The 13,022-nt window shown below is 37.5% G+C and overlaps 1 protein-coding gene across 4 annotated transcripts in view; it reads left to right on the plus strand.

Annotated features, from left to right (window-relative positions):
- Window positions 1-13,022, plus strand: part of LOC123323036 (serine/threonine-protein kinase Genghis Khan) — a 163,785-nt gene that overhangs the window by 74,906 nt on the left and 75,857 nt on the right. For all 4 annotated transcript variants that reach the window (XM_044911233.1, XM_044911236.1, XM_044911234.1 and 1 more), the window contains exons 13-14: window positions 6,795-7,005; window positions 9,166-9,340. In XM_044911233.1, the coding sequence (XP_044767168.1) occupies window positions 6,795-7,005; window positions 9,166-9,340 (386 nt within the window). The remainder of the gene's footprint in view (window positions 1-6,794; window positions 7,006-9,165; window positions 9,341-13,022) is intronic.

Below are 13,022 nucleotides of genomic sequence, written 5' to 3' on the forward strand. Positions count from 1 at the left end.
GCCCTCATATCTCTGTTAGTCAAAACCGACTACATTTTTGCCTTTGTTTCACACAATTGACAAGTAGATGGCGCTGAAATCGTTCTGTTAAATTGTTCAAAGAATTGAATAAATAAATAACCGAGTCGTCATCTTTGAAGCAATGGAGCGTTTCGGGTCATGACACCATTGGAACTTTTCGTCTTATTTTGAGATTTAGAAGATTTATTCTCATTAATCCTGTTATGATGTATTTTACTACCCACTCTTAGTTTTGTAATATATATAGTATAAGCGGCAATTTGAGTCAGCCTGAGGGCGGCACATTCATTTGTTAATTGAATCTGCGTCATATTGACAGTTGAAAGTCACGTGGTCTGGATTCCCTAATGCTCCGAGTTCACATTTCTAGGCTGTAAGTAAGTAAAATCTTTTTATAGTTAAGAAATTTAAATTTCATGCGCCACTATTTTACATATTTTAACCATCAAATGAAGATTTCACTTTGAGAATTACAATTCACCTTCGAAATTTATCGTTATACTTACACCAGAAAAATCTCATGGAAAATATTTTTCCTACTAGCGTTTCGGAAGTATTACTTTCCACACGCATTGACGTTTGGAAAGTATTACTTTTCCAAAATCGTGCGAAAAAAACCCTGCTTATCATTTTGCGCACGGTAATATTTGAGATTCGTATCAATCATACAATTTTGGCATGTCTCTATGCTTGAATGCGGTAAAGGTATCACTTTCCACTTATTAGGAAAATAACTGTGTGAATTCTGACTTGAAAAATGTTCTCTTTAAGCCATTACAATAAGATTTTTATCAATAACGGTGCAATTTTCTTGATACACATTAACGGTTTGTTTTAACTTATTATACAGGGTGATTCAAAACTCGAGGCGAAAAATTAAGGGACATATAGAGACTGATATTCTTGATTAAACGTAAAAACAAATTTTGACCGATGAGGCTTCGTTTCCGAGTTTTTGGGCATTAATGTTTCTGTATGCAATTACAGTAAGCCCAGAAATATATGAGATGAATGTCACCTGGTGACAGAACAGTTATTGTTTGCCAATTTAAAAGTTACTTGGCAGGTTTAGTCCTTTTGTTAAACATGCAGTTTTCTAACGAAGAATATGCAGATATTATTTTTGTGTAAGGTTTTTGTGATGGCAACGCATTGAAAGCTTGTCGGGAGTACAATATGAGATTTCCTAATAGACGACAACCAACTCGCCAGATGTTTTCTGACGCTTGTCAAAGGCTTCGACAGATTGGAATTGGCATTTCTCGTACTGGTGCTGGTGGTGTTATGGCCAGCGAGTTTACCTGTTTTGAATCCTTTGAATTATTTTGTATGGGGGCATTTGAAACAACAAGTTTTCGCAGTGGAAATTAATGATAAAGAACAATTAATAGAACGAATTATCTTGCCACAAAGAACTCGTTTTTATGTTTTCTACTGTTTGGAGCTTACAGCTGAGCAGCTGTAGCTCGATTGGAGATGAGCGTATTTTGTCTACGGACCGATTAGATGTGGGATTTCAATTGAAACAGCGTATTTCAAAGAGCTCCATATTCCAAGAGTTATCATATAGGTACCTAATTTTTTCGATTTTTATGAAATTTATTGAGAGCTTTGTAATATATGGAATTTCTAATTCATCATTATTTTACACGAGGGAGAATTCACATTCTCGTTGCTTGCAAAATTTTGGGTCGGCACTGCCGACCCTGCCGTCCCTAACGGGCCGCCACTGCTGCTGGTGTAATATTACACCACATTAAAAGTGCCCTCCTTATCTAAGGAAGTACCCAACAAAGTATACAATGGCTGTTGAATACTCTCCTTGATATGCAACAACACCTCTTAGAAAGAGGATTTGTTCTGATTCTTTTCTCAAGGATTTGGGTAAATCACAGAGTTGTTTTTTTCGTGTTTGTATCGCTTTTTCGCCCAAAACTGGACTTAGCATTCGAAATAAATGTGAATCATTATTTTCGATATCAATCTGGACCACTTTTTCAGAATCCGGTGGTCTATCTACAATTTTCCCAACCAACTGACTCTTGCAATATCGGCAAGAGTCAGGGAATTTTATGTACTCGTACATACTACAATTATCAGCTAATATATTATTACCTTCAAATGAAAAACAACAAGGAAGCTTTGCTTCACTGTAGAACTTCTGACTGGTGCTATCAGACCATCCTTTCTAGTGGACTTCTAGTACCTAGTCGTTTATAATTTCAAGTTAACATAATTCACCATCATTCAGTTTTATACCTAAATGGTACTCTTGGTGAAACTCGATACTGTGAACCGTTTTGAAATATTTTGATTTGAAATTTATGAAGTAATAACCGATGCTGGTATAAAGTAATGGTCGGTAATGGTGAAGTTATTAATTATTATTATGAATTATAGTATGCATTATGTGAATCATATTAAAATGTTAAAAAATTGGGATGTAGGGCTCAACAGTCTTAAAATCTTTTTTTTCTTCAACGCCCTTCAAATTGAATACTGATGCTGTTACGAAAATTTTTTACTGGAAAACCCCAATTATTTTTCAGTTTTCTACCTATCCTAGAGACGGGGGTCACCTTTTTGTGAAACAACCTGTATATTTAATCAGCACACTTTGAATTACCTATATCCCGGTAGCATATTTGTATCGAGCTTCCAGTATACCGCATTCGGATCACTTCGTATTTAATTTGCTTACGCCCCAAATCGAGCGTCCGATAGCCCGATGAGTAGTCGGGCTACCGTACGCTTGATACCTTACCTACGTAGTTTTCAGTAGCGCTTTGGTTTCTTGCGTCTAAACGAATACTACACGGATTGCGTTTTGTAGTTTTTGGATTGAATAATAAATTATGTAGTGGCCACACAACTATGAATCTCACATTGTTGATCAGTTATCTCCCAATGATAAAGATGTGTTGCCAATTCAAATCACAAAATTAGGAGAATGAAAAAATATTTTGTTGATATGAATTGCAACGAAATGTTCTTGTTCTTTGGGTATTGCTGGAAGGATATGCAAGCATCAATCTGCAATAGTAAAATGATTTAATAAAACAAACAACGCTTGCAATACATTGAGAGTAAAATATTTTTAGAGATTATCGCTACTGGAAGAGAACCTTCAGAAAACATTTTGTTACCTCTGGAAATTGTCGATTCACCCGAGTATTCACCCAAGCTTGTGTAGGAAACGACAAATATAAGAAAGAGTACTGAGAGTGTTGCGTCCACAAGTAGCAACCAATGTATAGACTCTCCTGAAGGCAGCATTATTGATAATTTCATTAAAGATTTTTGTGAATATCTCCCAAGATTTAATGATGCTATAATGAAAAATTTGGAAGCTGGTCCAGTAGGATTTAGCCCAGCTATTGTTAAATTTATGAAGAATTACCAGAGAAACGTCAATAGTTCTTCTACACTAATAACTGGTTTGCACAGTGCATTCAGATTTATTCAATTGTCGCGATTTCTAACTGTAAGCTCCAAGAAAATATCCAGAAAAGTAAAAATAAGATTTCAGTTCAGCTGATTTTTGTATCGAGAAGAAAGGTAAAAATAACAGGCTGAAGATCATAACAGTCAGGGAGGAAAGTAGGGGAGTCTTATAGAGTAAGGAAGTCTAACGCTCCCATTCTCTGACTACCTGCGTGAATAACAATGTTGGACTCTGAGAGAATAAATTTACCAAATGATTTGTTGAATAATCAATTATTCATTCAATAAATTCGTTTCATTTTGTATCCTTTTCACATGTACAAGATTATTGGTTATAATTTTATATATCTTCTTCAAAAATCCAGGAAGTTAAAAATATAGAATTATGCCTCTCATTGTAATGATTCGTGGTTTTTGGAAGTCAACCAGGTCTTCAGGTTTTAATTTCTTTATTATTAATCACTAAGCTTCCGATCACTTTCGCGATTATCTTTAGCTGATTTGTGCATTATATGTTTTTCAGTAGCTCTGAAAAAGATCATGAAAGTAATTAAAAGCTTAGGATTACTTATGAAATAAAAAATCTGAATACCTGGTTTACTTCCAAAAACCACTTATCATTCATTACAATATCTGAACTCGAAGTCGATAAACATCACTGAAACTATGCCAATTATTTTTCCCAAGATATTGACAATAAAAATCGCTCTTTTGCAACTTCGACATTGTTACAAAACCAAACCTTTCAAGATAAAAAAACAAATGACAAATGTGACAATGTTCGTCATCCCGAACTCGGTGTACTAGGTGCTCCATACTAATATGTTCGGTATATAGGACGCGCAATTTCAGAGCAGCCACAGCACAGATACGATGTTATCCGAATGCGGTATACTGGACGCTCGATACAAATATGCATCCCGGTAACGGTAACTGGTAGAGAAAAACGAATTGCACATTTGGAAAGAGCAAAACGCAGATATCCCACAAGCTAGGGTAAGAAAAAAAAATTTTCCTTCTCCAGAAACTCGTAAAGTATAAATGAGCAAAACGGAGCAGAACGGGGGCTTTCGATCGAAACCAATATCAGAAAGATCCGTTGAGGTGCCCCGCTAGTGTAATCTTACACGAGCAGGGCACATTTGATTATCTATACCTCGGTAACGGTGCGTGGTAGAGAAAAACTAGTTGCAGATTTGAAAAGAGCAGAACGAGAGCAAAACGCAGATATCCTACAAGCTAGGGTGAGAAAAATTTTCTCCTCCAAAAAGTCGTAAAGTATAAATGAGCAAAACGAACGGACTGATGAGCAGAACGGGAGCTTTCGAATGATACCAATATTGGAAAGATCCGTTGAGGTGCCCTGCTAGTGTAATATTACACCAGCAGGGCACTTTTGATTATCTATATCTCGGTAACGGTAAGTGGTAGAGACAAACTAATTGATGATTTGAAAAGAGCAAAACGCAGATATCCCACAAGCTAGGGAGAGAAAAACTCGTAAGTATAAATGAGCAAAACAAACGGACTGGTGAGCAAAACGAGAGCTATCGAATGATACCAATATCGGAAAGATCCGTTGAGGTGCCCTGCTGGTGTAATATCGATCTTATCTTCCAGGCGCGAACGATGGTTGGAATTCTGGGGACACTCAATGGTGTTGGTCGAGTCATTGTCTACCACAGCGACTCCTTTTATTTTCTCAGCTGTAGCCCTTTCAAATTCTGGACGATTTCGCTTGAAATGCCTCCTTTTGTTGCAGGTCCAGCACGCAGCATCCTTTTTCCTAGCAAGCGATATTCTGCGGACTTCTTCTCTGACAATCTCCTCAACAGAACGATCTGTTTCTTGCTCTTGTCTTACACGAAGGTGCCCTCTATGCGAAGCTTGCTTCGCTGCCTCGATTTCCAAAGCCTGGGCTAAGGCATCATCTACGGTTCTAAGGCGTGCTAGTCTCAAGGCTTGTTGTATTTCACTATCATTGATCCCATGTCTGGATTGAGAGCTCTTCAAGAAAGCTATCTGGAGCAGATGGATAAGCTAGCCTGACTGATCTCGCTACGTCAGCTTCAAACTCCTGGAGATTTTCCCCTGTTTTCTGAACTCGGTTCTTTATTTGTGCATGGTAAGCTTGTTGTAGATGAGCATCGCCATATCTCATCTGAAGTAACGGGCTTGTTGACTATCCGGAATAGTTTGTAGAATGTTGAGTGCCTCTCCTCGTAGAGCTATCATTAATGTCGTGGCTTTTTCGTTGTCGTTCCAACTGTTCGCCAGGGCAGAAGGTTCAAACTGTTTTTGATATGTCGACCAGGGTATTTCATCATCAAAAGTTGCAGGCTTGATCTTCATTCTACTACCTTCGCCGTCATTTTCCGCTTTCGCTGTGCTGTAGGGTGATGAAGCCAGAATATCTATTCTATTTGACATTCTTTTCAAGGAATCTTTCAATTTGGCATGATGTTCAATTATTCCTGCCATTTCTTCTAATTTCTCATTAACTTCACCATAAACTTTGTCAACTTTTTCATCAACTTCGGCAAATTTTTCGTTCACTAAATGAAACTTCTCGTCTACTTTATCAAATTTTTCATTTATGGTTTCCAGTGAATCTCCATCGCGTTCTGTCGTCTTGTGGTCACTGGCATGAACTCCAAATAACCGAAAATATTTATTTAATTCGAGCGATGTTGACCCTCACACTTGACACCAATGTAACGTTTTCTTCGCTGAATTAAAACATCCAACTGATTTATTTACACTAAATACACTTATAACTCACAAACTAACTTGGACACTACTATTTATTTCCACTCGTATTTATTACCACTAGTCGCTTGCACTGTAAACTATAGCTGTATTCGGGTTCGTCTTTCGGACAGTCCGAGAATGGTTCTAGAACTGCGCAGAGGATTTTATACAAGGGCGCAACAGTTTTGCGCAGTTTTAGAACAATTCTCGGACCGTCCAAAAGCCGAACCCGAATACAGCCTATAACAGTACTTCCCTACCTGCTCCTCCGCTGGGCTTAATTGGGCGCGTGCCATTCGCGATTGTTCCGGGAGGAAGCGACAGCTCTGGTTCTCGAAAGGGCCGGACTGGTTACAATATATTGAATCAAATCCTTATTATAGCAGATGTATTAGCGAATTGTATTATAAGGAAATAGTTAGTAATAGGGAAATATGAATTTTTTCATCATTCTTCTAGTGGGTATCACATAGTACTTAATTATAGTACTCTTGGTTGGAGACTGAACATCAGACTCACATTCTGATAGTATTCACATTTTTTAGATCTTATCCATTCTCTCTCTTTTTTTTGCTTAGCTTACAGAATCTATGAATAGATTGCAATCCGAACGAGCTAATCTAGAAGTGGAATATGAACAATTACGAAACAAACAGGAATCTTTAGGCCAGTGGGAATGTCAACTAACGGAAATAATTCAATGGGTTAGCGACGAGAAGGATGCTCGGGCTTATCTCCAGGCGTTAGCTACGAAAATGACTGAAGAGTTGGATTACCTTAAACATGCTGGTAAGTAAATATTCTTATGTGCTCAGTTGTATTTTTACTGAAGGATCGAGCAATGAAAATTACACACATTATAATGATCAGCGAAATTTAATGTGAAACATTGTTTCGTAGAGGGACGACAACTCCCTAAGGATGGTGAGAAGGGGGTATATTTGCACACTACAGCATCAAGAATTTGAATAGAATAATAGACCAAAGGTTGAGTGACACCTTTGTTCGGGTCTTTGAATTCCTTTTCAGAAATGTCTCAAGTTAATAGTCAGAGGTTTAGCTATAGGCTAAACTTCGCCTCATAATTGTATTTCATAGAACACAAAATGAAGGCCCTTTATGACTTTAGCCTTGCGGCTTTCACACTCCTCTCCAGAGGAAAATTCGCTTATCCCAGATATCTCAGATATCAAAAGGATTAAGTTCTGTTGGAGGCCTTCCCAGGTTTTCGGGCTCGTGGTGGTGGTCGGGTCCGGGTCGCTCCTCGGCTCTCTGCCGTCAGTCACCCGCACTAGTAATTTCTTCAGTATCAGTCCTGTAGATGATATGACAAAAAAGGATGGTATTGATATATTTCAGCTTCCACTGTCTCCTGGTTTGTTCCTCGATATCTCTGTGCTTTGAAATTTTTTCAGTGTGCCTATCTAGAAGATTGTTATTATTTGGAATCGCCACGTCGAAGAATAGTGCTCTGTTCTCATCCTTATTGAGCAATATGAGGTCTGGTCTATTGTGGGTTATTTTCCGGTCAGTGAGAACCGTGCGATCCCAGTAGAGCTTGTGATGTTCATTTTCCAATACAGCATCGGGATGGCAATTGTAATAAGGAACCTTTTTTCGAACTTAGAAGTTGGTGTTTTATTGCCAATTCTTGGTGAAGAATTTTGGCAACAGCATCATGTCTATTTTTGTACTTCGCGAACATGACATCCCCCGGTGATGTGCTGAATAGTTTCATGTGTCGCACAGCCATAACGACAGCTATCGTCCGCCACTGAGGCATCCTTGGCGATATATTTCGTGTAGATTCCTTGTTTTAATCACCTGATCCTGGATGGCGAGCGTGAAGCCCTCTGTCTCAGAAAACAACTTTCCGGAAGTCAACCAGTAGTTCGACGCAGATATGTCGACGCAATCATGATTGACCTCGTTCTGGTGCCTTCCATGCAAAGGTTTGCCAATCAGTTTCTGCATTTTACTTTCTGAAGAGTGTTCGACGGTTTCTAAGTAGTCCTGTTGTTGCTTTAACGGTGTAGAACTATCAGCAACACAAACTACTCAATGGACTTCTGATGAAGCAGCCTTGGTCAGGAAATATTTCCGAAGTCCTTCAATTTCCTGGGACATACGGTTGGACAAATCAACAATTCCTCTACCCCCAAGATGTCGTGGCAGCTCTGTCCGTTCTATTGAGCTTTTGGGGTGATGTTTATTGTGTTTAGTCAGCATCGTCCTTATTTTTCTCTGTAAGGCTGCTAAATCGGTGGTGGTCCAATTATAATAGTTATCTGATAAACGAATTTTCTCTTCTATTCGTTTTCATAAAATGACCAAAATCCTTTTCGGTCGATTTTCGTCAGTTTTGATTCGATAAGTAAAAATCTTTATCTTTATGAAAATGATTTTCTCGCTACAAAAACATAGGGAGTTACTCGATATTTCCAACTCATCATCCTGACCATTTTGTCTTCCACGAATGCGTTTTATGAATAAATTTAGACTGATTCAGTTGAATGAGGTAGCTGCTGAAGCTGCTGTTTTGGTCTTTAATGCCAATAATTCCATAAGGAAATTATCAGGGGCTTCTGCAGGCAGACCATGGGCTCCATTCTCAGTATCTATTGGTTCATTCTGGAATGCGACATTACTGAATTATCGAAAGAAAGTAGAAATGGGTAGATTTTATCGGGCAATTTCGCAGTGTCTCATGCGACCCCCGCAAATGCGTGCGGGAAAGAAATAACAGGCGTTTTTCCCGCACCTTTTGGGAAAGTGACTCTTTGCATCTTGAAATGCGTGCGGGAAAAAAGTTGAACGCGCACGCTTGTTGAAAAAAGCTTTTTTTTTTAATTCAAGAATCTATTGTTGAAATATTTGTTCAAGTCTAGCACCCTGTATATAAATAACCTATAGTATTTCATCTTTTATAGAAGTAGTTCTAAATTACAGGTGTGTCAAATGCAGTTACTGGTGGAGATAAGAACTGGAGAAACAGACGATCACAGAAGTTGGATAAAATGGAGTTGCTAAACTTGCAGAGTTCACTACAGTCTGAAATCCAAGCGAAACAGGCAATCAGTGAAGACCTTAGCAAAACTAGAGAAGCATTACATGCATCTCAGAAGTAAGTTGAGAATAATCTACTGAATCTCCTGAATTGTTCTACTGAACTATCAGGTGTTTCTTCAAAATATAAGCAACTCTAGTTTTCACCTTGGAATAATTACATTCAGTTTTCACTACAGACGCGTGAAAGGGACGAACGTTGAATCCGATAATGGAGACCTTCCAGGCGAGTCCATTTCTGACCGGACTCATACTAGCTTCATTAAGGCTTCCTTAGAATTAAGACCTAAGAAAGGGACCAATCTGCGAATTTGATTGGTCTCGTTCTCAAGTAAACATTTTTTTATTATTATAGAAGATATTGTTAACTCTAGCTTCATCGTCTGAACGTTTGTTGAGTCGATTATAGATTGTACTTTGTATACAAGAATGAATTTTTGTTTTTTTTTTAATCAGCACTATTCGCGTAGGAAATCTGGAGTCATTTTAAAATATATCTTTCGTATTCGCTACTTCCTGGTGAATTATTTTTAACAGATCTTTTCTGGTTTCATTTAGAAGAAGAAAAATTGGTGTATAAGGCAGTTATTTATAAATATTTTTTTTTAGAGAACAACTACGATAAACTGATAACAACAATTATTATTAAGCTATGTTTCAATCTCGACTTCTTTTCCCGATATTGAAATCTAACAATTATTATTGTTGACATAGAAATATTCAATGTCATTATTGCAAAGTTTTCAGGCTTCAATGCTTTCCCTCATTGAATTATTCTAGTCGACTCTATTGCATTTCTTAATATTTGTAGTCTGGGTCTCAAGAAAGGTTATGTCAAAATACCTGCCGGCTAGTCCTCTGATGACACTCCTTTAACCTGAATATAATTGTCTAGGACCAGTTTACAGACGAAGAATGCCGAATATGACTATCAAGAATTCTTAAAACATGGTGTACATAATGCACTGATAAGAATTTGTTTTTCCTATTTCGAGAATATTGAATTAGTTTCGTTTTTCTCACTGAAGGTAGTGCTGCTTAGAAATAGACAGCTTATTGTCAATTGATGTTTGAAAATAATTCGAATACATTCCTACGATTCGCGAATGCGCTGTATTTATCAGGGATTGTAGTTTTGTAAAAATGTATTATTTCCGGAAAGACAGTAAAACTTTCATTTCTTCAACATGTCGTTCAGTTTTTTATGGACAATCGAGAACTACATCTAAACCAAATTTCAGATGAAGAGATGGGACGGATACAGCAAACAGTTTTATGGAAACTTCAGCAGTATTCATTAAAAGTAACTGTATTGGAACTACGTTATGCGAATTGTAAACAGAAATACATAAATCTCTTGAGTCTTTTCTTCAAATATTCTTCACGAGTATAGTGAAAATTCTGTTTCCGTAAACTAAATATGGGATTGGCTATTTAGCCAATCGACTGTTTCTTTGAAATCATATTAAAATATTCTTCTCGTGAATACACTTTGTCAACGAAAATTAACTTGAAGAATTTAGAAGAAGAAGTTTTTACGAAATTAAAGTGTTAATCACAAATACTCGTTAACAGTTGACCAAATGGTCCAGTTCATTTTTTTGAACTTGATCGATCGCGATCACAGATTACTGTAATCTATGATCGATATTAACGGAGAACAAAATAAAACGAGTATCATTTAGATATTCTTTGATAGAACGAAGCAAATGAGAGGTGCCGCTACGAAACAAATGACACGGTGGCGCCGCCACTAAACCAATCTCTTTTTCTCGATTCGGTCAAATATCATTGCATTCAAAAATTGACTAGTTCGTACACCATGTTTTTAGACATCTTAAGGTGGAGTGCCAATCACGCGACTGAAGCTGCTATAGCCGCGCGGCTACGTCTCGTCACATTTTGAAATAACCATTTCAACCGTTTCCCAAAAAAAATTATTTCAAGCACTTAAAAATGAAAAATACAAATGGGTATTTAAATTTTAAAGCGTTTCATGTCGATTGCACAAGTTGGCAACATCGACTGAAATATGCCTTGATAATAAAGGACAACAAATACATTATCTTGATGAGATAGACAAAGATGGCTGTCTATGAAGTCTGCGACGAACAAGGACGGTCGTAAAATTTTATGGGATTTTTATGGCCGGTTGCAGTTGAAGCTCGCCAGTAAGTAGGCGCCTGTAAATCGACAGCTGTTATTTTATGAACAAGCTGATCATACATTGTTCTTTTCATTGTCTGGTAGACGCTGTTGCCAAATCGTAAACTCGGAACCAAGCGATTTAAATTTTAAAATCCCATATTTGAAGAATGATTTTGAATAGTTTCCGCGGTGAATTTGAAAAAATCATGAATGAAACTCATAATTATTCAGTTTAAACTTGCATACCAGTGATAACCCAAACTGAGGAGACTTCCCCATTATATGGACCCGTTGTCAATCGCGCGGTTCTAGCGTTACGATTGCAGCGGCCGACGCTGCTCTGCCAAAAACCAGTCTAGTCGCTACAGTCGCCACGGCTTGTCAATATTGCGTATATGAATTATTCTAATGAATTTCTTTTATGAATTTTTTTCGGCCGTTGAATTCAAATTGAATTCAAATAATTAACTGAATGTATATCAAGATGAGATAACACAATTTCAGAACTTGCTTCATTGATTGATACTCTATTGGGAATGAAATTGAATATGTGTCGTGATTCGTCAAAAGACTTTTGAGGAATGCATTTTGGGAACATTAATTTTTGAAATTCGATTTTTCCTATTAAATTTCGCCGAAAACTGAGTCAATTAAGTTTCCCCTCCATTAATGAGTGCCAATCATAAATCAGCGCAGGAATTCCCAGAGAGGCTGAAACATATATACACTAACTGTAGATCGGTTTCGGGATTATTATACCTCATCAGTACAGTGCTGTGTAACACATCTCAACCGGAGGATGGTGTATTTAAGCTAGAATGGGGGCTCGCCATGAGGGATATTTTACAATCCTCATCACGACACGCTACCTGTCTGATTAATCAGCATTAACGCATTAATGGAGCGACAATTCTGAATTGTTCCATTTCAGACATTTCCATGCCGGCGGAGTACTGTATGCTTCGTTGTACAGGTCGAAGTTTCGTTCATTCACGTGTTTCATAACGTAATATAATATAATGTTTTATCCTTATTATCAACGACAAAGGTGTTCTTCTCTGTTCAAAATTCTAATCGAATAAAACATTCTAGTTTTTGACAGTTGACTTTGAGAATCTATCACGTATGGCTATATATTTTTCACCAATTTTCTGTCCGTTATCGTTTGTACCTATAGTTTCAAACTCATCCATATTCAGGCACTGGGTACGACAAAACTACTGATAGAGAGTTGTTTGCAATATTCTGAGATCGTTCAGAAGTTGAGGAGTAGGAAGCGTGTTTTTTAAATTGTCGCGAATGTGTGAATTCCAACCTGAGCCAGTAAAAAATTGAACTGATTGATGTTGAGATTCAAGGTGTCCGAAGACTAACCTTTTCTCCTGAATCTCTTTTTCTCAGCTTCGTGAAGAAACCACAACATGTAATAATGAACGTATTTTTTCTCATTTTCTTCTTCGTTTTTTGAATCACCCAAAAATGCCCACTTCTTTTTCCATGATATTACTGATACTTGTTACAATAAAATACCGCGTATTCTAATGCGACAGCGGCTAGAGCCGCGCAATTGGCACTCGTCTCGGTCGCGTTAG

The sequence above is a fragment of the Coccinella septempunctata genome, chromosome 1 (genome assembly GCF_907165205.1).
Source record: "Coccinella septempunctata chromosome 1, icCocSept1.1, whole genome shotgun sequence".
Lineage (NCBI taxonomy): Eukaryota > Metazoa > Arthropoda > Insecta > Coleoptera > Coccinellidae > Coccinella > Coccinella septempunctata.